This window comes from Penaeus monodon, chromosome 26 (assembly GCF_015228065.2).
Source record: "Penaeus monodon isolate SGIC_2016 chromosome 26, NSTDA_Pmon_1, whole genome shotgun sequence".
NCBI lineage: Eukaryota > Metazoa > Arthropoda > Malacostraca > Decapoda > Penaeidae > Penaeus > Penaeus monodon.
This window is the reverse complement of record NC_051411.1, coordinates 38,716,464-38,743,963: the sequence shown is the minus strand read 5'-3', so window position 1 is coordinate 38,743,963 and position 27,500 is coordinate 38,716,464. Positions and strand designations below refer to the sequence as shown.

Here is a 27,500-nt window from a genome sequence, read left to right as displayed (position 1 = left end):
AATTATCTTTATCTAAAAGAGGGGAAAAAGGCGTGGGAACAAAACTGCTTATATGCAAATTGAGTATTTCAGCCAACTAGGATTATATTATCATTATTATTATTAGGATTATATTATATTAATATTAGTGTAAAAAACGGAATCTGAGGTTACTTAGTTACTTAGAGGAGCAAATGCGGAGAACACGCTTTCTTGCGTGTGGATAAATCCCCGCAGCGCCGTCTGGTGAGATTATTCTTTCATGAAGAAACACGATAATAATGATAGTAATGATGATGATGATGATGATGATGATGATGATGATGATGATGATGATAATAATAATAATAATAATAATAATAATAATAATGATAATAATAATAATAATAATAATAATAATAATAATAATAATAATAATAATAATAATGATAATGATAATAATGGTGATGTAGATGGCTATAATGATAATGATAATGATGATGATAATAATAATCATAATAATAATCATAATAATAATAATAATAATAATAATAATAATAACAAAGAACCGTATTTATTACGATAAATGTAGAAATGGAATGAATGACACTGACCCACGGTTTTAGCTTTTATTGTTCTAATTATCCTAATTTCTCTCTTGTTATTATATTAAACGTTATCATCATCATCGCTACTCCCGTTCTTCTGTTGTTTTTGTTGTTACGTTATTATTGTTATCCTTATCAACATTATCATTATTACTATCGTCATCATCATCGTTTGTTATTGTTGTTGTTGTTATCGTCATTGTTATATTAATCATCATTATTACTACTGCTGATTACTCTTTTTTAAGTAATAGTTTTGTTTTTATTAATATAACTGCCATCATCAGTTCATCATATCACACTTTTAACATGGTTCTGTTCAAAGAAAAGAAAAAAATATATATATATACATTGTAGCAGAGCGTGGTTTCGATCCACGGTCCTCCGGGTTATGAGCCCGGCGCGCTTCCCCTGCGCCACCCTGCTAATTTTCATTATTGCAAAAAGATAAATTTAGAGTTCATATATCGTCATTATGAGAATCTTTTCCATTATTCATAACTTCATTGTCTTTACTCTTGTTACTGATATTTGCATTATCTTTATCATTATCATTATTATTGTTATCACTGTTATTATTATCATTGCTATCATTATTGTTATTATTGTTTTTAGCATCATCACTATGGTAATTACCATTATCATTATTATCTTCATTATTATAATAATAATAATCATTATTATTATCATTATTATTATTATAATTATTACAGTTATTATTATTGTTGTTGTTGTTGGTATCATTATCATCATTATCATTATCGTTATTATTATAATTATTATTATAATAATTATTATTATTGCTACTATTATTATTATTCTCATTCTCATTCTCTCTCTCTCTCTCTCTCTCTATCTCCCTCCCTCTCTCTCTCCCTCTCTCTCATAACATTCATCATTACTATCATCATTATCATTAGTACTGCCATTATCTTAAAAATTATCTTATCATTTTCAAATTATCATTATCATTTTTATCACTATCTTTCAAATTCACCATTAGCAGCGCCATCATTATTATTATCATACATACTTTATCAACAAAACCACCGTTACTTTTAGCATCTTCGAAATATAAACAGCTTTATCATCGTAACTGTCAATACACCTTACATTATTTATATCATCTTTATATCTAACATTATAACTTAGATTTACTTTTGCTTTTGTCATTATCATTGTTACTGATATTATCATAACACTCTTTATTATTGTTAGCTTATGCATTTTTCCATTGCCATTTTTTATTTTTGTCTTTCTCATTTTAAATCTTACAAATACTGTTTTTTTTTCATTGCCATTGATATTCTAATGATAATCATAATCATTACTTGATTATAAATCGTCTTACCTGACAATGAAATATATTTTTGTTTTCGTCATTTTCGTTGATATTATCGTAACTCTTATTATCATTACTAGAATTTACATTTTCCTTTTTTTTCCTATTTTTTCTTTCTCATCCGTGAATGTAAATTCATACATATACCATCGTCTTAATCATTAAATATGATTATCATTATCATTCCCAGATTAAACATTTTCCCTTATATTTTTTCTGTCCTTTCATTATCTTATCACCACGATAATTACTATCAGTATTATTATCAATATTTTTACGTCCTTTTTATGTTTGCGATTTCCGTTATTTTTATTTTATTTATTTTTTTTTTTAATACGCACACAAACACATTTTAAAAGATAGACTGAAAGATGGTGATTCCCGTAAATTTTTCTCTTTTTGAACCGTATTCATATTGACAAATGTAGATAAGGTATGAATGAGAATGAATATCTTCACAATACAAGAGATGCATTTGACCGGTTTCGATTGCGTCTTCGTCAGAAATACATGTATTTCTGACGAAGACGCAATCGAAACCGGTCAAATACATCTCTTGTATTGTGAAGATATTCATTCTCATTCATACCTTTTCTCCATTTTCTCTTCTTATCATTATTATTATTATTATTATTTTTTTACTTATTTATTTATTTAATGCGCATACAAGCACATTTCTTAGGATAAGGCTGTAATGCTGCGTTCGGAAATCCTCGTCTTGCTCGTCAAGACAACTTGTCAGGACAACGAGGCCGCGTTCGGAACCTTCTTTACCCACAATGCTCAGCGTGTAAACAAACAAAGATGGACCAAGCTCGTCAAGTTTTGCTTTATCTACGTTATTTCTTTCTTTCTTTATTCATATATATATAAGCCCATATTTTGCAGAAAGAGCAGAGAAGATGGCAGGGTATTTCTTGCTGGGTGACACTGCATACATTGCAAATGATTTTTGCCATTTCATCCTCACACCAGAAAGGGATACTGGAGTTCTACCTCAAGAGAATTTACATAATAATACACAGATGGAGGCCGAGTCATTATTGAAAATGCCTTTGGAAGAATGAAGTGTAGATTCCGGCGCACACGAGATTTACAAAACACAAGTTTGCTGACATGTGTTAAGATTGTTTTGGCAGCCTGCACTCTTCATAACGCGTATGGAAAAAAGATGCAGTGAACATCCGGAAGGCTGCCCTAGACATGATGATGAAAATGAGTAATTTTGGAAATAGAAAAGATATGGCCCTGAAGATGTAACCATAAAAGTTAGTATGACAAATAAGGGTAAGTAAGAGTGTTCACTGTTTCAAGATAAACTGAATAATGTTCATATAAAAGGTAAAGCAAGAAAGTGGTTAACAAAGATTTAAGCTTATTTTTTCCCATTTTTTTGCGACATCTGTTATAAAAAAGTAAGATTTAATTTTAAAGTTTGCAATTTAGAGGTATTTAAAAAAAAATTTTTTTTTGTCATTTTGAATAGAACAATTGTTTCTTTTTGTTGTCAATTTTCTTATTTCAGATCTTTAAATATATATCAATGGTATCGTCCATTAAAACTTAATTATACTGTTTGGTTTATTGTAAATATACATTCTTGTATAAAAATATTATCTTTTAGCGTAAATATACATTCCCTATGAAATGAAATAGGATCATTTTATTATCACAAAACAACCTGAGAATACATTTTATCTTGAGCACCAGTTATGACAGAATCTCAAATATTTTATTGTGTGTATGTACATTTCTATATTATCTTTCATTGTAAATATACATTCCTTATGTAACAATTGCATTATCTTACTATCACAGAACAACCTGGGAATATATATTAAGCACCAGTTATCACAGAATCTCAATTCCATTACTTAATGAATTGTAAACAGACAAAATATTTCAACATATTTGATAAAAACTTACAAAATAAAACATTAAGCTGTACAAAGCAAAGCAAAGCAAAGCAAAGCAAAGCAAAAAAAAAAAAAAAAAAAAAAAAAAAAAAAAAAAAAAAAAAATCAGGCTCTTTCTTTAATATGATATTGCATTGTTTGTATAAAAATAAAAATAATTCACTCAATGTTTAAATATCACAGAAAAGTCTTATCTTTAATTCAAAATAAGTATGTGATTTTTAACATGAACATAAATCAATCCCTTAATAAAGAAAACAAAATATATGCACTATGTATATAAGATAGGAATTATGCTATTGTTCCAAAATAGAAAGCGTCCTTGTTACTGTATGTATACATGTAAAAGTAAAAAAAAAAAAAAAATTGATTGTATTTTATGACAAAGAGGGGACAAACACTTTGGTTTTGAAATTAACACAAAGGAAACAATCTTTGGCTTTGAAATTAACACAAAGGAAACAATCTTTGGCTTTGAAATTAACAAAAAGAAAACAGTCTTAGGCTTTGAAATTAACACAAAGGAAACAAACTTTGGCTTTCAGTATAAAAAATAAACTTGAACTTTAAAATGAACCGAAAAGGAAACAATGATTGATTTGAAAACAACAAAATGGAAAATTAAATTTTAGCTTTAGAAAGTACAAAAAAAAAAAAAAAAAAATTAAAAAAAAATCAAAATAAGAAAAAAGGAACTTCAACTTTGGCTTTGAAGAATAAACAACAAACCTCTAGCTTTGAAAATAACATAAAACAAATAAACTGGCTTTCAGAATAAAAACAAAATAATTAACAAGAAAGCTCTGCTAAAGCCCCCCCAAAATAAATGAACAATGAAATGTAAAGCAATTAATTACACCTAATATAAAATAATAACAATAATAATAAAACAAAATTAAACTCTGAATAAAAAGAAAGGCTTGTTAGGAAAAAGATAATCATAAAAAAAGGTTATTGAAAATATATCACATCTTCTTAACTATTTCAGAGAGCACATCCACAACTTCCTCTCGCATCCTCTTCATGAGCTCTAAAACTTCTCTCATAATTTCATCTAAAACTTCTCTCATAATTTCATAATGACGCTGGTCACTCTCCCTCAAAAAGGCTACCGTCTCACTCTCCTTGGCCTGTCGCCTCTTCCTTTGTCTCCGTGCCGGTGGTGGCACTTCCAAGTGTGAGGGTCCAGGTATGGGATCAGCCACAGGGTCAGGGTCATCAAGGTCTTCATCCAATTCATCTGGTCGATGAATGTGAATCCCCTTGGCTGTGGCTGTAACTGGAAAGTCAATATCATGCTGACCCCCTATCAGTTACTTCATCTCCTCGAAAATCTGAAATTTACTGGGAGCTCTCCCAGACATTTCATTATTGGCTTTCGCCTTCTTAAAGCCATCTTGTAGACCCTTCCACTTACGCTGAAGTTTCTCAGGATGGAATCTCTTCCCAAAAATCACCGTCATCCTCTGGGCCAATTCCTGCTAAAGCAACCTTTTCTTCCCTTTTGTTAAATTAATCCTTTCCTGCAACTCTGCTATCGAGGAAGGCAATGGGTTATAATTCTTTTGCAGATATTCCTGCATAAGATTTATAAAAAATTTGGTTTCATTTTTAGTGAAACCCTCGGCTTCCTCGATTTCACTTGGTTCTACACCAACAACCCGCTCTGGGGAAGTAATTGGTGTAGATACCAAGGAAGATGGTGTAGTGGATGTTGAGGGAAGAACTGGATTTAAGCAAGTAGGAAGAGCATGTCGCTTTGGAGGAAGAACTGATGGAGTGGGTGACATGGTAGCAAGAGAAGGCGATGTGGTTGCGGAGGAGACAGCAGGAAAGTTCTGATAGGCAAAGACTGGTTTCCCAAGTACCCTGCGAGGGTATACTTCAACTGTTCTGCAAAATGAAATGCACACATCAATAATTGATTCCTATAATAGATATATATACATATAAATACATTTATACATACATATACATATATATCTACATATATATACATATATATTTATGCATATACATACATATATATCAATATCATATATATACATATCTAAATACTTATATACATATATATACATATATATATATTTATATATATACATACATTATATATATACATATATATATACACATACATTATATATATACTATATATATTTATATATATACATACATATATATATATATATATATATATATACATATTCCGTGGAAAGGAACTGGGGACCCTACCACGTACTCACTCCAAGAGCATCACAACATGAAAACTACAATTAAGTATCATGCTGTGACCACGGCGGCTCAGACATGAACCTACCGTTAAAAGAAGAAGAATACATACATACATATATATGTATATATATATACTATATATATATATATATATATATATATATATATATATATATTATATATATATATATAATATATATATATATATATACATACATACATACATACATACATATCATATATATATATATTATATATATATTATATATATATATATATAATATATATATATCATATATATATATTATATTATATATATATATATATATATATATATATATATATATATAATATATATATATATATATATATATATTATATATATATATATAGATATATATATATACATATATATATATATGTATCATTCATTTAACGGTAGGTTCATGTCTGAGCCGCCGTGGTCACAGCATGATACTCAATTGCAGTTTTCACGTTGTGATGCTCTTGGAGTGAGTACGTGGTAGGGTCCCCAGTTCCTTTCCACGGAGAGTGCCGGTGTTACCTTTTTAGGTAACATTCTCTCTTATTTTATCCGGGCTTGGGACCAGCACTGACTTGAGCTGGCTTGGCCACCCAGTGGCTAGGCAGGCAATCGAGGTGAAGTTCCTTGCCCAAGGGAAACAACGCGGCGGTCGGTGACTCGAACCTTCGAACTCAGATTGCCGTCGTGACAGTCTTGAGTCCGACGCTCTAACCATTCGACCACCGCAGCCTTGACGATCATGTGCTTCCATGATTTTTCTTGGCAATTTAGAGCGGTGGTTTGCCATTGCCTTCCGCCCGGTGTTTTTATCGAGTCACCATCTCTATTTACCCGGCACTGACTTGGGCTGACTTGGTCCCCCAGTGGCTAGGTAGGCAATCGAGGTGAAGTTCCTTGCCTAAGGGAAACAACGCGGCGGTCGGTGAGTCGAACCCTCGAACTCAGATTGCCGTCGTGACAGTCTTGAGTCCGATGCTCTAACCATTCGGCCACCGCGGCCCCATATAGTGCTATCATGATATTTTCTTAGGACAATTTAGAGTCGATATATTCATTGTTCCGCCGTGATTTATTATGAGTACCATCTCTTTTACCATATTGGGCTACTTGGTCCCCATATATAGGCATATCAGTATAGTATCTTATATAAAGTTATATATATATATATCATGATATTTGTGAAATCTATAGTCATGTCTATATCATATGATGCATATATATATATATATATAAAATATATATATATATATATATATATATATATATTAATATATATATATTAATATATATATATATATAATATATATATATATATATATTATATATATATACATATATAATTATATATATAATATATATATATAATATATATTATATATATATATATATATATATATGTAATCTATGTAAATATAAATATGTAAATATATATAAAACATCTTTTTGTCTGTCTGTCTGTCTATATAGTCCTCTGCAATTAGACAGGGTTCTGGGGGAAAAGCCCTAAGTTAGGAATTTGTTTAATTCAATCAGTTATGTTTGTGGATTCCCTAGGAGGTAAGGTCGCTTTGTAAACATTACCAATACTTGCATTTATATAGTTTGTGAGAGGAATTGACACAATTCATCCATAAAAGTGTGGATAATTGATAGAAGGATTAATAACTGCAAGGTTGGATGAATGTGTGAAACTAAGAAACTAACAATGAAGCTATCCCATATATATGTAAATGTACATACTTAGATGTAAAACTATACCATATTTTGAAGATATACTTATTAATGAGTTTTTACAATAACCTATATCAAGAACATTTCAAGAATATTGTAGTTCATCATATCTGGTCTTCTTTATTTCTTTCAATCTTTATTTATTGTTTTTTTTTTTCTATAGGAAAGTATATAGTAAACCAAAACACAACCCAACTCACCGTGGTAGCCGCTCGAGAGCCCATTCCACTGTTAACTCCTGGTCTGCAAAATACCTCTCAGGAAAATCGGTGCTCCTACGGTACACCACCGAATTTTCTGGGAATGGCACTGAAACATCTGCATCCAGCCAATAATTATTATCGTGATCTTTGAACACTGGAAAGACAAATGCGTCTGCGTCACAAACTTTTCCCATGTAAACATTCCTTATATTATAACAATAACTACACACTGCAGATTTTATCTGTTTCATAAACTTACTCTGACACATAAGTAACTAAATGTGCAACAAGAGACACGAAAATAGCATTAAATAATAACAACACAGCGTCATATAAGAAGACTCACCAACAATTTTCTCGACGACTGCCATTATCTCTGTTTGTAAACAAACGCCTTTGTGACGTCATCTCGTCCTGGTAGCCCCGCTGCGAACCAGGGCGAGTTGGACGAGATGGACAACTTGTCCAGGACGAGAAAGTAGGGGTTCCGAACGGTCAAAACATCTTGTCCAACTTGTCCAACTAGTTAGACGAGGAGTTCCGAACGCAGCATAAAGATGAGTAGGATCTCTATCGTGTGTTGCAACATTCAACCGGAGAGTGCCACCTGGGAATGAAGTCACGTTGTCCTGACATCATATTTAGCCCAGTCAGTCTTCTTTTGGGCCTCATAGAAGAGCACTCCTCCCAAGGGACTGGCATTCTGGGTGGCACTGCAAATGGCACTCAGCAATCTGATTGGCACTCTGAAGGGTAATCTGCATGGCCTATACTTAGACTACGTTGAAATCTCCCTCCGTCTCCTTGTTACGAGCATTCATCAAAATAATAATTGTTTTTATCACCGCTATCAGCAATATTTCTATTATTATCACTATCATTATTGGGATTATAAATACACTATAACAAGTACAAGCAATAAATAAATAAATAAATAAAATAAGAAAATATATAAAATAAAAATAAATAAATTAATAGTAATAATAATAATAATAATAATAATAATAATAATAATAATGATAATAATGATAATAATAACAATGATGATGATGAAATCAGGCTTCCTTATGATAAAAAATATGTTTTTTAGCATTGGTGACAAAGATACTGACAGTAATGATATTTTCACAATATATTAACAATCATGACATTAATAATTAGCAGGGTGGCGCAGGGGAAGCGCGCCGGGCTCATAACCCGGAGGACCGTGGATCGAAACCACGCTCTGCTACAATATATATATATATTTTTATATATATATATATATTTTTTTTATCCTGAGAGGACAGAAGCGACGAGGAAAGAAATGGCGATATTTTGGAAGCCTCCATGCAGCGAGAGAGATAAGGATGCGAGGAAAGGCCAGATGAGCAAAGGTCATCAGTGGCAGCGGTAGTATGAATCTTGAATTTTTGATGATTGCTAATGACAAGGAGACGGAGGGAGATTTCAACGCAGACTAAATGTAGGCTTAAAGACAAGATTTTAATTTTTCATTTACATAATTATTTACGGGTGCCATTCGGTGTGCCTTTCAGAATACCATTCCGGGTCCCATTTGGAGTGCCATTCCGGGTGCCATTCGCAGTGCTATTCACGGTGGTATTCAAGACGACGGTATGTGTAAAAAAAAATTACAATAGCGAATGAAAAGAAAAAGAAAAAAAGGAAAATACATATTCTAATAATGATACTGCGAGTTACGATAATATCAAAGAGAATGATAAATATAAGAATATATTTAAGCATTAGATATCAGGAAGGTATTGATAATGGGTGTGGTATTGGTAATTATGATAGATATAAAACTAACAGGATGAAAGTAGCAATTACAAGAGCAAAATAATGATTATAACAATTGCGAGAGAAAAGGGGCGACAGAAAATGAAATATAGTTTGAAATATTAGAATGCCATAAAAGGGAAAATTAATTAATGATGCGGAAATGATAATAAGAACAAAGTTTATGATAAAAAGTAGGAGCAATTATGATCATAGTAATTATTATCATGTTATTATAATGACGAGAAACGAGAAAAGTGAAATAGTGATGCTTATACTTAATGATATATAATCTGAAACGACAAGCCACGTTCTATCGAGCGGAGGAGCAGCCCGCCAGCAGGTCAGTCGCTAAGCCTCTTCCTAAAGTGAGTTGAAATCTCCAGCCGACTCGTCTTGTTAGAGATCAGTCGTAGGATCATCGAATTTTTAAAATCCCCGGAAGCAAAGCCAAAGATAAAGTATTTTGCCCTTAGCTTGCGTTGAAAGAAAATATTTTCCAAGCGATGTAGTGCTATGTCAATTTTCATGCAATTTACGATAAATGAAAATGAATTATAACAATAATTATTCTTTTAAATCACAATTTAGTAATGTAACGATAAAGATAACAATTACTATGATAAAAATATGTTTTTTAGCATTGGTGACAAAGATACTGACAGTAATGATATTTTCACAATATATCAACAATCATGACATTAATAATTAGCAGGGTGGCGCAGGGGAAGCGCGCCGGGCTCATAACCCGGAGGACCGTGGATCGAAACCACGCTCTGCTACAATATATATATATTTTTTTATATATATATATATTTTTTTTTATCCTGAGAGGACAGAAGCGACGAGGAAAGAAATGGCGATATTTTGGAAGCCTCCATGCTGCGAGAGAGATAATGTAGTGAACGCGGGAACGAGCGCAGCGCCGTAACGCCTGTTAAGCCACTGAATAACAATTCGCGTATGCAAACGAGCCCACACTCTCTTAGAAGTGGCGGGTATTGCCCATATATATACCCCTCGTTCTGCCAAGAACAAGCAGAGAGGGAGAGAGAACGAACACGGCCACTCCACGGTTTGCCAGTCCTGCCCTGTCCAGCGGCATTAATTGTAAGCATGTGGGAAAATCTCAGATGTGCATTTTATTTTCCTTGATTTGAGATTACGAAGTGTTTTTTTTTTTTTTTTTTTTTTTTTTTAATATACCGCGTACCTTGGCTTTATTCTTTTTTTTACAACCATATTTATATTGTAACCTGGAGCCTCCTAGAAAATCTGAACGGCAAATATCAGATTGATAAATAATAAATAATAATAAATAAGCTCATACTAACGGAAATGAAAAATAACATAACGAAAATTATAAAGATCTTTCACAAGTCATAAGATAAGTATCTTACTTTAAAGAACTTTTGCCACGCCTACCACACAACTTCATTTTGTTATACGACAATGAGGATGCGAGGAAAGGCCAGATGAGCAAAGGTCATCAGTGGCAGCGTTACTATGAATCTTGAATTTTTGATGATTGCTAATGATAAGCAGACGGAGGGAGATTTCAACGCAGACTAAATGTAGGCTTAAAGACAAGATTTTCCTTTTTCATTTACATAATTATTTACGGGTGCCATTCGGTGTGCCTTTCAGAATACCATTCAGGGTGCCATTTGGAGTGCCATTCCGGGTGCTATTCGCAGTGCTATTCACGGTGGTATTCAAGACGATGGCATGTGTGAAAAAATTACAATAGCGAATGAAAAAAAAAGGAAAATACATATTCTAATAATGATACTGCGAGTTACGATAATATCAAAGAGAATGATAAATATAAGAATATATTTAAGCATTAGATATCAGGAAGGTATTGATAATAGGTGTGGTATTGGTAATTATGATAGATATAAAACTAACAGGATGAACGTAGCAATTACAAGAGCAAAATAATGATTATAATAATTGCGTTTGTGTTTCATCGATGAAAATAATGGTTATAACAAAAATGATTCTAATGATAATGACAAAGCTATTTAATATTACGATGATAACAGTAACGGCGGGTTTAATGGTAATGAAAATAGTGATATTGCTAATAACGAGAAAAATAACCATAATGATTATTAATGGAGCGGCTGATAAAGAATTGAAAGATAATGTTAGTAGTAACAATAGTGATGATAGCAAGGATGGACGTAATGAAAAATGACAATAACGATGAATATTGAGATAATAGTACACAAACAATAAAATATAATCATGACAATAAAAGTACCATTATTAGATCTATAAATAAAGAAGGACGCTAAAAGAAACACACACACACACACACACACACACACACACACACACACACACACACACACACACACACACACACACACACACACATACACACACACACACACACACACACACACACACACACAGAGTGAGAGAGAGTGGGGGGGGAGGGAGAGAAGGAGAGAGAGAGAGAAAGTGGGGGGAGAGAGAGAGAGAGAGAGTGGGGGGGGGGGAGAGAGAGAGAGAAGGAGAGAGAGAGAGAGAGAGAGAGAGAGAGAGAGACGTTAAAAGGAGAGAAAATATGAGAAAAAAATGTTCAAGAGTAAGAAATAATAAATACACACAAGATAAATAAACAGAAAAACAGATAGATACAAAGAAAACAATGTCTAAAATTTCCTTACAGTAAACAATGCCAATGATAGCAAGAACAATAATGATGATAACAACGAAAACAACAACAATGATAAAAATGATAATGATGATAAAATGACGATGATGATGATAATCCTAACAATGACAATGATAATAATAACATTAATTACATAATAATTATTCTCAATGCAATCATCGCGAAGAGATGAAATACAAATAAAAAAATATCAAATCTATAACAAAAAACAAGAAAATTATATTATAACCATAATATTAACAACAAAAAGGAAACGAATATGAGTAACAGTGATAAAGACGGTGATGAGAGAGATGATAATGTCAGAGATATGAACGGTGACAATATCCGAACAACAGATTAATCTTGTTAAAAAAAAAAAAAAAAAAAATTAAAAAGCAAGAAAAATAAAATTACTCTTTGCAAAATTCTAATCCCCCAAAAATAATGAATACAAGATTGCGAATATCAGTAACAGCGGTATAAGGACAATGATAGTGATAAGTGAACTGTAAATTTATCTTTTTGCATTTATGATAATTAGCAGGATGTTTTTATTATTATTATTATTATTATTATTAAATATTCTTTTTTTACCTTTTTCACATACCATGTTTCTTTCACCTGCATCCTGATAGAAAAGAGGCGACATGGAATGAAATGATGATAATTTGTGAGAGTGGTGATGACGTGATGAAATGCAAAATGATTAAATAAACTTAGGCGAAACAGAAGTAACTAGGATGCTTATCATGATTAATAACGAGGAGTCGGAGGGAGATTTTAACGCAATTCAAGTCTAGGCCTAAAAGAATGATTTGTTGATTTGTTGCATAACATTGCAATTGATCGATTGATTATTTCTAATCTTCTGTCGCGTCAACAGCTATGGTCATTACCGGCGAAGCTTCCCCCCCCCCCCCCGCACATCATTGCCATCATTATCATCTCCATTTTCGTTGTTGTTATCATTATTGTTGTTTGCTGTTGTTTATTGCTATTGTTATTATCATTGTTGTTGTTGTTATCATTATTATTGTTTGCTGTTGTTTATTGCTATTGTTATTATCATTGTTGTTGTTATTGTCTGCTATGTTATTATTATTATTATTGTTGTTGTTGTTCTTGTCATTGTTATTGTTATTATTATTGTTGTTGTTGTTGTAATTGTTGTTTTTGCCGTTGTCGTTATCATTATCAGTATCTTCATTATCACCATCACCATTAGCACTCTGTGTGTGTGTGTGTGTGTGTGTGTGTGCGTGTGTGTGTGTGTGTGTGTGTGTGTGTGTGTGTGTGTGTGTGTGTGTGTGTGTGTGTGTGTGTGTGTGTGTGTTTGTGCGTGTATGTGTGTGTGCGTGTGTGTGTGTGTGTGTGTGTGTTTCTTTTAGCGTCCTTCTTTATTTATAGATCTAATAATGGTACTTTTATTGTCATGATTAAATTTTATTGTTTGTGTACTATTATCTCAATATTCATCGTTATTGTCATTTTTCATTACGTCCATCCTTGCTATCATCACTATTGTTACTACTAACATTATCTTTCAATTCTTTATCAGCCGCTCTATTAATAATCATTATGGTTATTTTTCTCGTTATCAGCAATATCACTATTTTCATTACCATTAAACCCGCCGTTACTGTCACCATCGTAATATTAAATAGCTTTGTCATTATCATTAGAATCATTTTTATTATACCCTTCATTATTATCATCGATGAAACACAAACGCAATTGTTATAATCATTATTTTGCTCTTGTAATTGCTACTTTCATCCTGTTAGTTTTATATCTATCATAATTACCAATACCACACCCATTATCAATACCTTCCTGATATCTAATGTTTAAATATATTCTTATATTTATCATTCTCTTTGATATTATCGTAACTCGCAGTATCATTATTAGAATATGTATTTTCCTTTTTTTCTTTTTCTTTTCATTCGCTATTGTAATTTTTTTTTACACATACCGTCGTCTTGAATACCACCGTGAATAGCACTGCGAATGGCACCCGGAATGGCACTCCAAATGGGACCCGGAATGGTATTCTGAATGGCACACCGAATGGCACCCGTAAATAATTATGTAAATGAAAAATTAAAATCTTGTCTTTAAGCCTACATTTAGTCTGCGTTGAAATCTCCCTCCGTCTCCTTGTCATTAGCAATCATCAAAAATTCAAGATTCATACTACCGCTGCCACTGATGACCTTTGCTCATCTGGCCTTTCCTCGCATCCTTATCTCTCTCGCTGCATGGAGGCTTCCAAAATATCGCCATTTCTTTCCTCGTCGCTTCTGTCCTCTCAGGATAAAAAATATATATATATAAAAATATATATATATATTGTAGCAGAGCGTGGTTTCGATCCACGGTCCTCCGGGTTATGAGCCCGGCGCGCTTCCCCTGCGCCACCCTGCTAATTATTAATGTCATGATTGTTAATATATTGTGAAAATATCATTACTGTCAGTATCTTTGTCACCAATGCTAAAAAACATATTTTTTATCATAAGGAAGCCTGATTTCATCATCATCATTGTTATTATCATTATTATTATTATTATTATTATTATTATTATTATTATTATTATTATTATTATTACTATTATTATTATTATTATTATTATTATTACTATTAATTAATATATTTTTATTTTTTATTTTTTTTATTTATTTATTTATTTTTTGCTTGTACTTGTTATAACGTATTTCACAGATTCTTAATATAATTGCGAATAACCAAAAATCCAAGTCTACTAATACTAGAAATAGTCGTAAAGTCCACGCAAGCCCGAAGGACCATCTGGATGACCTGAAATGCGGGAAATTCGACCAAAGTGGAATGAGGAGATAAGAGCCTAAAGAAAGTCTATTTTGTGGGTTTTCCTTTTGCTGTTTCCTTTAATTCCTGGTCATTACTTAATTTTCACTTTTATGGCATTCTAATATTTCAAACTATATTTCATTTTCTGTCGCCCCTTTTCTCTCGCAATTGTTATAATCATTATTTTGCTCTTGTAATTGCTACGTTCATCCTGTTAGTTTTATATTTATCATAATGACCAATACCACACCTATTATCAATACCTTCCTGATATCTAATGCTTAAATATATTCTTATATTTATCATTCTCTTTGATATTATCGTAACTCGCAGTATCATTATTAGAATATGTATTTTCCTTTTTTTTTCATTCGCTATTGTAATTTTTTTCACACATGCCATCGTCTTGAATACCACCGTGAATAGCACTGCGAATAGCACCCGGAATGGCACTCCAAATGGCACCCTGAATGGTATTCTGAAAGGCACACCGAATGGCACCCGTAAATAATTATGTAAATGAAAAAGGAAAATCTTGTCTTTAAGCCTACATTTAGTCTGCGTTGAAATCTCCCTCCGTCTGCTTATCATTAGCAATCATCAAAAATTCAAGATTCATAGTAACGCTGCCACTGATGACCTTTGCTCATCTGGCCTTTCCTCGCATCCTCATTGTCGTATAACAAAATGAAGTTGTGTGGTAGGCGTGGCAAAAGTTCTTTAAAGTAAGATACTTATCTTATGACTTGTGAAAGATCTTTATAATTTTCGTTATGTTATTTTTCATTTCCGTTAGTATGAGCTTATTTATTATTATTTATTAATTATCAATCTGATATTTGCCGTTCAGATTTTCTAGGAGGCTCCAGGTTACAATATAAATATGGTTGTAAAAAAAGAATAAAGCCAAGGTACGCGGTATATTAGAAAAAAAAAACAAAAACAAAAAACACTTCGTAATCTCAAATCAAGAAAAATAAAATGCACATCTGAGATTTTCCCACATGCTTACAATTAATGCCGCTGGACAGGGCAGGACTGGCAAACCGTGGAGTGGCCGTGTTCGTTCTCTCTCCCTCTCTGCTTGTTCTTGGCAGAACGAGGGGTATATATATGGGCAATACCCGCCACTTCTAAGAGAGTGCGGGCTCGTTTGCGTACGCGAATTGTTATTCAGTGGCTTAACAGGCGTTACGGCGCTGCGCTCGTTCCCGCGTTCACTACATTATCTCTCTCGCTGCATGGAGGCTTCCAAAATATCGCCATTTCTTTCCTCGTCGCTTCTGTCCTCTCAGGATAAAAAAAAATATATATATATAAAAATATATATATATTGTAGCAGAGCGTGGTTTCGATCCACGGTCCTCCGGGTTATGAGCCCGGCGCGCTTCCCCTGCGCCACCCTGCTAATTATTAATGTCATGATTGTTGATATATTGTGAAAATATCATTACTGTCAGTATCTTTGTCACCAATGCTAAAAAACATATTTTTATCATAGTAATTGTTATCTTTGTCGTTATATTACTAAATTGTGATTTAAAAGAATAATTATTGTTATAATTCATTTTCATCACGTGCTTCACTTCATCGTAAATTGCATGAAAATTGACATAGCAATACATCGCCTGGAAAATATTTTCTTTCAACGCAAGCTAAGGGCAAAATACTTTATCTTTGGCTTTGCTTCCGGGGATTTTAAAAATTCGATGATCCTACGACTGATCTCTAACAAGACGAGTCGGCTGGAGATTTCAACTCACTTTAGGAAGAGGCTTAGCGACTGACCTGCTGGCGGGCTGCTCCTCCGCTCGATAGAACGTGGATTATCGTTTCAGATCATATATCATTAAGTATAAACATCACTATTTCACTTCGTTTCTCGTCATTATAATAATATGATAATAATTATTATGATCATAATTGCTCCTACTTTTTATCATAAACTTTGTTCTTATTACCACTACCGCATCATTATTTAATTCTCACTTTTATGGCATTCTAATATTTCAAACTATATTTCATTTTCTGTCGCCCCTTTTCTCTCTGGACACAATGGGAAAAAAATATATATACACATTGTAGCAGAGCGTGGTTTCGATCCACGGTCCTCCGGGTTATGAGCCCGGCGCGCTTCCCCTGCGCCACCCTGCTAATTATCATTAATGGAAAACGGTTAATTTATAGATCAGATAGCATTGTTATCATTATTTTCTGATATTATCGCTAAGCTCGTTGTCTTTAAAATCATTCTGGACGGGGTCGTGTTTATTATGGTTATCAGTATTTTTTTTCATTCATTCCTTTTTCACTTCCTCGTGGTAATGATTTAATCATGGTTATTGGCATTCTTATCATTATTATAATCACTATTAATCATCATCATCAACCCTCATCAATCATCATCATCATTATTATTTTTACTACTACTACCATGTCTGGACACGAAGGTCAGGTCGTTTGATACAATTCATCAAAAGTTGATACACAAAATGCGAATTTTTAAGTAATTAATCAAATTATGTTATATATACCCGGAGCTTTTTAAGACCAATTTCTCCTCTTTGACACAGAGAAACAATCTTTGGTGCTTTCAAGATGAATATTACAAATAAAATATCATAATTTTCATATAAATTATCATCTAAGACATTTTCTAACGCTAAGGTTTAAACCCGTGTCCGTAATCAAAATTCTGAGGTTTGAAAAAAATACGTGCAATCCATATCAAACTGACGTAATTAGTTTGATATGGATTGATACTGGATAGTATAACTTTTAATAATTTTTTATATTTTTTTACATATTGGATATAAATCAGTCAAAAAATTTTCATCACAGTGTTTAGACACGAGAATTCAAATTCAAGTCTTTCTTCTAATAGTTTAATTGTTTTTTTCTTGTTCTTTTGCCTTTACACAGATGGTTACAAGGCGTAGTAATACGGGATAGGCAGAAACAAAATCGGAAATCCGAGTAGGATAATTATAGGATAAAATATTCGCATCAGTAGTAGGTCCTTATCTTTATTTAGGGGTTTTAGGAATGGAAAAAAAATCTCAATTCAAGATGTTTGTGAAAAGGATATTATCTTTGATTCGTTTTCCTTGTAGCAATATACGTCTTGGAGGCAAAAGAAAGTAAATAAAGAAAATAAAAAGCTTTATTTTTACAAGCATATACCGAAAAGTGTGTGTGTGTGTGTGTGTGTGTGTGTGTGTGTGAGTGATTCACAAGTACAATAACTGAAAGATGTGATTCACAAGCACGATATGGAAAATATTCTTTAGCTTTACAGGTTCCAGGTTTTTCCACAGAAGATATCTTTGATAGCCAGATTATCGCCCAGATTCAAAAGTTGGTTGTGAAATCTTGCATGGAACAAATCAAAAAGGCTGAAAGAACAAAGGTAGAAATCAGAAATATCCAGAAAGTTCTATAAAAATTAATGATGAAAAACAAACAAAATTATTTCCCCTTGGAGGAGGCAGCTGACGAGTGTGGTGGGTGAGAGTGAGGCTTATCCCATGGACACTAGCTGTGACCTTCGACCTACCTTCAGGCGTCTTAACAACAAAATCTTCTGGCTACGCATGCTCGTTTGCGTAGGGCCGATTACACATGTATCATTTGTTACGGTAGAGTAAATCCGCCGACAACATCACAAGACAATGGGGGTACATTTCTAGCTTCGTAATTAAATGCCTGATGTCACTGACGCTTTAGAAGATGCTCCTTTATTTTAATTTCGTTCTGAAAGTGATGTCGGTGATGTTCCTAATACTTCGAGGTAAGTGGTTCCAGTTCCCGGGTCCTCAGAATTGCAACTGTCTTGACCCTGTTTCCGCACATGATGTTTTCTTCAAAAATTTACAGTAAAAAATAGGAAGAGGCTTAGCGACTGACCTGCTGGCGGGCTGTTCCTCCACTCGATAGAACGTGGATTGTCGTTTCAGATTATATATCATTAAGTATAAGCATCACTATTTCTGATAGCGAGTTAGACCTGTCGTGCTTGAACACCTGTTATGTTACCTGTTGTTTGTAGAGGCATTCACTCTGTATGAATTTATGAATGTGTATACATGCGTCATGTGAAAAAAAAAAAGTTCATGTTTTTTTGTTTTTTTTTTAGTCTAAATCATTTTAGTCTGATTATAAATTGTCATATTTATTTATACTGTGTATTACTACTCTTGCGACAAAGTTTTGCAATTTTTGTGATTTTCATTTTTGAGGTTTGTTGGTTGAACATCATGTGTTGGAGCATTGGTCTGTAAGGCGGAGAGCAAAGCCCAGTGTCTCAAAGGTCATACATCGGTGTTTGTGCACTTCTAGATTTTTAACTGAAATCTTGTTTTGATATGAGAGCCTTCAGGATTTAAATTAAGGCCACTGTTAACTGTTTATCTGTTTGTCTTTGTGTCTACGTAATTTTGGTTTGAAATACAGCTTCTATGTTAATTCTTACAGACCTTTTGAAAGTATGAAAATATAGTATGTGTATCATGACGCAAATACTTTCCGACAAATAAAATAAATCATGTACACTTTAGTCTTATATTTTTTACTCATCTTCTCCTTTTCATCTCTCTCACTCACTCACTCACTCACTCACTCACTCACTCACTCTCTCTCTCTCATTCACTCACTCACTCTCTCTCTCTCTTTCCTCTCTCTCTCTCCTCTCTTTCTTTTTTCTCTCTCTCTCTCTCTCTCTTTCACTTTCTCCCTTTTCCTGTTTCTTCCGTTGTTCCTTCTGCTTCTTGTTTTTACTACATATTTTGCTTCCCTTTTCTGCTTCTCTTACCCCGGTCTCTCACCTTCGTTTCTCCTTTTTTCTCTTGGTCTTTAAACATGGATTTTATTGGGTTTTATATATGAATTAGATTTTTAAAAATAATAATGAAATTTTGATTAAAAAAAAAAATAAGTCAGAGATAACAATAATAAGGTTAGCGTGCTGGACTATTTTCTATATGAATTTATGAATGTGCATGTGTCATGTTGACCATTTTATTTTTACTTTAAATCATTTTGGTTTGATTAATGTCATTTATTTATATTGTCTATTGCTACTCTTACGACAAAGTTTTGCATTTTTTTGTAGTTTTTGTTTTTGAGTTTCTATGGTTGAACGCCATATGTTGGAATAGTAACAGAGAGAAAACGTTTGTAAAACAGCAATATTTCGCTCCAGTAGGGATTTTTTAAAATGTGATTTTGGTATATCACTGTGCCCATTACTTCCCTGTAAATATGTGTCTCAGAGGTCCTAATAACAATGTTCGTATACTCAGAATTTTTTACTGTATGCTTGCTCTGATATGACAGTCTTCAGGATTTCAATTAAGGCTACTGTTGTCGAAATATCTGTTGCTACAAGAATCTGTTGGGTATTTCATATGAATTCATTTAATTTGTTGACAGGGTGCAGCTTGAAGGACCCGAGAGTCATCGGCGTATTGTTGGCAATGGTTATGTTGTTAATGAATATCATGTAATAAGATCGGGCTCTAATTCAAAGCCTTGTGGAACAGCGGAAGACACTGATTTCTTTGATCATATTTTGTTACGAACTTTGACTGATCTGCTTTCTTGTGGACGAGAAACCTACAGTTATCGGTGCCGAGGTTTCCATTTCTTAGGCAGGATCTCGTGACTGAGACTGTCGAAGATAGATCACACAGTATGAACAGGTTTGTTTATTTTTTATCCTAGCTTTTATTTATTTTTTTTTTTGCGAATTTTAATAACGCTGTTTCGGTGAACAACTTGCTTCTAAACTCACGTTGCGTTTCAGATCCTCCCACAGCCTGAAGATGGACCCAGGAAGCTTCCACCGAAAAAAGTTGAATGACTTATTTGAGCCGAACTTCCATATATGTGAGAGTGAGTGAGTGTGAGAGTGAGTGTGGGAGTGAGCGTGAGAGTGAGCGTGAGCGTGCGTGCGTGCGCCAGTGGGTGCGTTAGTGTGTCCGTGTAAACTTCCATAAAATATGAATGCCTTACTGAGTCTGACATATTTCCTATAGGTGGCTGATTCCCGCACACGGATGTATTTTAAGTCCACTGCAGGTTGGCCAATGTTACCTAGCTCATAGGGAAGTCAAAATGGCATTCATAGTATGCAGATAATAGATTTTGCAGTTATTGAAAGGGTCCTTGGCCTCAGGTGATTTCTCTCTTCCCTGAGTTTTCAGCGTAAATGTTTTTATTCTTTCTAATGCTATCAATACCGATGCTGTAATTATTGTCGTTGACATTATGCTTATTATAACGTACAACAAAGAATAACAAAGAATTATCTCCGAAAAATCATGGAAAAAGGTAACCAGGTGTACTATATAGGGCTAGTCATTGACTGATAAAACACTGGTGGAGCCATCTATGAGGGAAAACAATAAACAAAAAGACACAGCAGACATGGCAAGTGCTATTATCCTTTCAATGAATACTGGGGTTAATATGCATATGCAGTAACATGTAGTAATAGGACTGACATAGGATATTCATATCTATTTTTATGTATCAGTTTTATTTTATAAACTTCATCGAAATTATGATCTTGGTAGGAATTCAGATTATCATTAATTAGCATCATTGTTTTTTTCTCATAATCAGTGATACTACTGCTACCATTAGCATTAATATTAATAAAAAACATTAGCATTACCATTGTCACACTGTTGTTATTAACATATTAAAGCAATTTTCATTACCATTTCTCCTACTGTGCATATCTGACAACAGACCATTTTTTTAAATAATTGCTTCAACTCCAATTACAATAAAAACAATAAAAAACAACAATAAAATAAAAGAAGGCGAAATGATACAAACAAAGTGTATTTAACATTATTTACTTATCAGTCAGGGAAAATTTAATAAATATACAGTGACATTTCATACATTACAACACATACGAAAAGGGTTAAAGATACATAAATACAAACTATGCTATACAAAAGAAACAATTAAAGGAAACAAAATAAAAAATAATGTTGAGGTTTGTTTTTTGTGGTAATACATTGAGAGGACTTGAAACCCATTTAGTATTTATCATCATTATTATCATTATTTTAATAACTCTCATAACTAAAAAAAAACAACATGAAAAAATAATAACAAAACAGACACCAAAAAATGGCATCTTGTTATTTATTTTTTTGTATTCTCATATTTTTTAAAGATTTTTTTTTTGATGACACTTGTTAAAGGAAAACGATTGACTGAGGAGTGGATAATTAGCTGACCATTCTTTGGCATCACTGCTTGAGGCGCCAAGAAAATATATTCATATATATATATCTATATTTCTTTTGACGAATATATAACTAGTTTTGTAACAAGAGGAAACGACCCCACCTTCCTTTCTTAAAAAAAAAAAAAAAAAATAGACTGGAGTCTCTCTCATTCATTTATTCACCTCTTTTTTTTCAATTATCACATATTTTTATTATTATTATTATTTATTAACTAGAAAACCATCGCCATTTGCCGATCGTTGCCCCCGCCAGAGCAACTCCCCTGATTGTTCCGAATGCACGCTGATACAATCACAATCAGTAGTAACCTTTTGTATACAAATGACACGACTTTGATAGTCCACTCATCATCACCAGAGATTGTTCACAAAAGGACTAGTTGTTCATCACAGTGCCTCGGCTAGTTCCGTTATCTCAACAAGTGAACAAGTGTTGAAACTAAGCCCTCGCCAAAGACACCGTCCGAACACATAACTGCAGATGCACATTTCTTTTTTTTTTAGAATTTATCTGTAACTAAAATAGACTATGTAATAAGATAAAATTCATGTCTGTCAGTCTATCTAAAAGTTTAACATAGATGCGACGTTACTGACATCCTTACTAAAGTCTATTATTATATCTAAAAAAATGTCAACTGCTTTTTTCTTTCTTTCTTTCTTCCACATTCAATGGCATCTTCTTGAGCATTTCTTTAGATTCTCGAAACGAAGATCAAAGAAAGTCCTGAAGTACTTTGATAAACATTCACAAGTCATATGACACGCTCGGGTCTTCTTCGATTCAGCCAAAGAAGCATCGAATTCTTTGATTATATGAACAGAACGAAGAATATGGAATGGTCGTTAAAATATTTTCTTCGCGAAACATTCTTTGAACAAGAACATTTTTTTAAAACCAAGCTGTGAAAGTTAAAGGAAATAGCATAAACGTAGATTGATTTCCGCGTCAAATACTTCAGATCTTTATTTTCTCTTCAAATATTCCCTCGAAAAGTATTCCTTTGTAGTCTTAAACGAGTTATATTTATTGCGTTATGATTATCCAAAAAATGCATCTAAAATCCTTTACATAACGAGGTACAAACACAACGAAAAAAAAAGAAAATAATAATAATTATGGATATTTCCACTTTTTCCCCACATCAGACACTCCTTTTTTTCCTCTCTGTCATTCCTTTCCTCTCTCGCGAATGAAAACGCAATAATTTCATGACTATTAATATCGTTCTCATTCTTTTTTTTCCCATTCTTTGTATTATTTTTTTTCGGTGAGGCTGACTTACTTCATGAAAATACCACACTGCCCAATCGGTCCGCACTTCCCTTGGTTTTAAACACTGAATTTTCCTTGCGTTACATTCTTTCACTACAAAGAACATAATCTAGCAAAATATACAGGAGACCCAAGGTTGAAACAACACAGTTAAGAGGTAACGAGGATCTACAAAGATATTGACTTGAGTTATAAAAAGATACATCTTTGGTATATCTTTGGTAAGGCTTAATGGGAGATATGTTAGGCTATCACAGAGCCAATATAAGGCTGAGTTTCACAAGAGAAATTCCTATTTAAACGTGTTTCATTAACCCTAGAGTAGAAGTTGTTTGAAAGCATCATTTTTATATGTATAAATAATATATCAAGATATATTTTTAGCATAAAACAATATAATTTTAATCCCTTTTGATGTCTTGCAGTAATGTACCAATATCTTCACGGAAAAGATACTGACATATACAACATTGCATCACCACACAATGCACAAAATGTTATTTCCAAACTCAAGATAACACCAGAATAAAATAACTGTTTTTTAAAAAAATCACTAAGGATAAAAAAGGGGCAACCTTAACCGCTGCCTGTTGCATAGCCCTTAAAGTCACAAACAATACCGAGTTTAAAGCCAATAACAAACTCTTAAATAGGAATAACCAGGAAAGACTGGGGGGGGGGGAAGAAATAACAGCGTTTGATACTATATACTGATGTACTTTCTTCAGATTTGACTGGTTGTGGTGAACGAGGTTTGTTCGGAATTGTAAGTCGTGTTAAAGGGTGATATGGATGGATTTCACAGACACGCCAGGACTCTTAAAGATGCTGGGACGTGCCTGCTAGAATGGTGGGTTTAGATGAAGCGCGCGTGTGTATGTGTGTGTGTGTGTGGAAGAATGAGGAGATAGGAGAGAGAGGAAGAAGAAGAGAGTGAGAGAGAAAGAGAAAGTGAAAAAGAGAAAAGAGAAAGAGAAAAGAGAGACGTGAAAATGATATACATATCTATCACATGAGGGACCATTGGTTTTGATACTGTGTGTGTGAATGGATCTTGTAGAAGTTGGAGTGACGAGTGATCAAGGGTATTTTTTATAAGAGAAGATCTACTTATTCAGCAGAAAAGATCCTGAAGAAGAGGAGGGCACGGGCCACACCTAGGTTGACTGCAACTATAGTACTATACACAGCATAGGGCACATTGGATGACTTTGCTCGAGGGCAAAATCTCTTGAAGGAGGTCAACACTGTACTAGTAAATAATGTGTTTTTTTTTCTCATACTATAACCACTTATTACTAAATACAGTCCTCAGTCACTTTACATTCATAAAATAGGATGATTCATCTGTAAACACCATTGTTTATAAAATAATATCATATATATATCTATATATATATATATCTGATTTCTCCACCCAAAAGGCTGCAACATGTAGCACGTTGCAAAACACCTTGGATGCTCTAAATCAAGTTACATAGGTATTTGTTCCGCTCCCGCCGACCTGCAAACCTTCCACGGTCTTCAAAGGGAGGAATTCCACACAGCAAGGAAAAAGCTCTATCTTGCGTCAGACCGGAGACTATAAAAACAATATTGGGAGGGAGAAAAAAAAATGTGTCTGTCGGTCTCCTAATTAAAAAAAAAGATTGTCTCTTTCTCCTAATCGAGAAAAAAATGTCCCTCTGTTTCTCCTAATCGAAAAAAAAGTATCTGTCTGTCTGTCTGTCTCCCATTCGATAAAAAAACTATCCCCCTGTCTCCCAATCGAAAAAAAAAAGAATCGTGTCTCTCTCTCTCTCTCTCGTCTCCTAATCGATCCTGCGACTTTATAGGATTGGCGGGAGGAAGGTTCCCGAATCGTCGAGGGAATTCTCCGTGGAGGTGCCGTCCTGGTTACCGTTGGAGGAGGAGGCGGCGGCGGGGTTCGAGTTGGCGGTCGACGAACTGCTGTCGTTCTTGGCGCCGGACTCCGCCACGAGGCCGCAGTTGTCCCGGTGGCGCTTGCCTTTGTATACCTGCAGAAGGGGGCGGGGTTTAGCGAGTCGGCTTGGGTAAAGGTTTACTTAAATTTCGAATTTATGGGAAACGTTTGTGAAAGATATGGTTGGCTGTCGGGTTGGATAAAGGTTTACTCGAATTTCGACTTTATGGGGTATGTTTGTGAAAAATATGGTTGGCTGTCAGGGTGAATAATGGTTTATTTCATTTGAATTTTGGGTTTATTTGATATGTTAGTGAGCGATATGGTAGAGTTTCACAAAAGTTATTCAAATTTTGGCTTGCTTTCTTTACCCTAAAGTAGAAGTTAAATATAAATTATAAAGATACTATGGAATTAAATATAAGCAATAAAGAATTAGTAATTTTTGGTTAATGAATATAAACAACATGTACTTTTTGGTATGAATTTCTGTTAAGAACATGTACTGTTTCGTAAGAATTAATGTATAAAATATGTGTAATTTCTTTAATGATCCAAAGACTAAAGAATATGTAAATTTTGGTAACACATTTACCCTGTAGCTAAAGAACATTCAAAATTTCTTAACTTAAGTTGGAGTTTTATAAAGAAAATATACTTTCTGAAACAACTTATGACTTACTGATAAATATTATATTATTATTGTTATATTGATATTATTATATCCTTGTTACATATTGGCTATTATTTATAGTTTTATACTTATACTTTATACTTATCTGGTTATAATTATCTAGAGTTTTATTTGCTTTCAATAATTTTAATTTAGATATTAAAAAATGGAAATTTTTCTACTAATAAGACGTTTCGAACCATTACAAAATCGGGAGCATAACCCCCTCCCCCCTAAAAAAAAAGAAGAAAAAGGAAAAAAAACAGAGAAAGGAAAATAGATAAAAAAAAAATAATGAAAACAAGAGGGAAAAAAAATAATAATAAGAATAGGGTAAAAAATGAAGAAGAAAAGAAAAATAAGAAGAAAAAGAAAAAGGAAGCAGAAAAGACAAAAAAACAAAAAAACGCGCACACTCATCCTCCTACCGTATAGAGACTAAAATTCTCCTCCTCGGTCGAGTCCTGCGTGATGGGTCCCTGGCGGCGCACGTTCCCCACCGGCCCTCCGTTCACGGCGCCGCCCCTCTTCTCCGCCCCCCCTCCTCCTCCTGCCGCGGCGGAGACGGACGAGGAGGACATGCTCGAGGTGGTCGGGTGGAGCCACTCGTGCTGCAGCGCCTCCTCCGGGGTCATTCTGCTCGACGGGTCCCACCTGCAGGGGAGAGGGAAGGGCTGAGAGAGGGCGGGAAAGAGGTTCATAATGGCAGAATATTAGGGAAAATCCTGCTGATTTATTGCCTTAACGAGGGGGGGAAAGAGGTTCATAATTGCAGAATATTAGGGAAAATCCTGCTGATTTATTGCCTTAACGAGGGGGGAAAGGGGTTCATAAATGCAGAACATTAGGGAAAATCCTGCTAACTTTTCATATTCTAAAGAAAGTCCAGTCGAGTTTATATTCTCGTGAGGAGGAAGGTCCTGCCAAATTCATACCATAGGGAGGGGAAAAGAATCGCCAATGGTGAAAAATCCTACGAAATCCATACCTTACGGAGGGGGAAAGATGCTCCTAATTACAGAATCAGTAATATGGAAA

The 27,500-nt window shown here is 33.7% G+C and overlaps 1 protein-coding gene and 6 non-coding genes across 7 annotated transcripts in view; 2 read left to right on the top strand and 5 right to left on the bottom strand.

Moving 5' to 3' along the window:
- Window positions 1-920: 920 nt before the first annotated feature.
- On the bottom strand, window positions 921-992 carry Trnam-cau. Its single transcript has one exon. It is a non-coding gene; the product is annotated as a tRNA-Met (tRNA).
- An 8,203-nt stretch (window positions 993-9,195) lies between these two features.
- Window positions 9,196-9,267, top strand: Trnam-cau. The gene has a single exon. It is a non-coding gene; the product is annotated as a tRNA-Met (tRNA).
- A 1,261-nt stretch (window positions 9,268-10,528) lies between these two features.
- Window positions 10,529-10,600, top strand: Trnam-cau. Its single transcript has one exon. It is a non-coding gene; the product is annotated as a tRNA-Met (tRNA).
- A 4,244-nt stretch (window positions 10,601-14,844) lies between these two features.
- Window positions 14,845-14,916, bottom strand: Trnam-cau. The gene has a single exon. It is a non-coding gene; the product is annotated as a tRNA-Met (tRNA).
- A 1,742-nt stretch (window positions 14,917-16,658) lies between these two features.
- On the bottom strand, window positions 16,659-16,730 carry Trnam-cau. Its single transcript has one exon. It is a non-coding gene; the product is annotated as a tRNA-Met (tRNA).
- Window positions 16,731-17,404: 674 nt separating this feature from the next.
- Window positions 17,405-17,476, bottom strand: Trnam-cau. The gene has a single exon. It is a non-coding gene; the product is annotated as a tRNA-Met (tRNA).
- Window positions 17,477-22,703: 5,227 nt separating this feature from the next.
- Window positions 22,704-27,500, bottom strand: part of LOC119590145 (dual specificity tyrosine-phosphorylation-regulated kinase 4-like) — a 62,011-nt gene continuing 57,214 nt past the window's right edge. The window contains exons 11-12 of the mRNA XM_037938930.1: window positions 26,891-27,116; window positions 22,704-25,883 (exon numbers count right to left, since the gene is read on the bottom strand). Of these exons, the coding sequence (XP_037794858.1) occupies window positions 25,695-25,883; window positions 26,891-27,116 (415 nt within the window). The 3' untranslated portion in view covers window positions 22,704-25,694. The remainder of the gene's footprint in view (window positions 25,884-26,890; window positions 27,117-27,500) is intronic.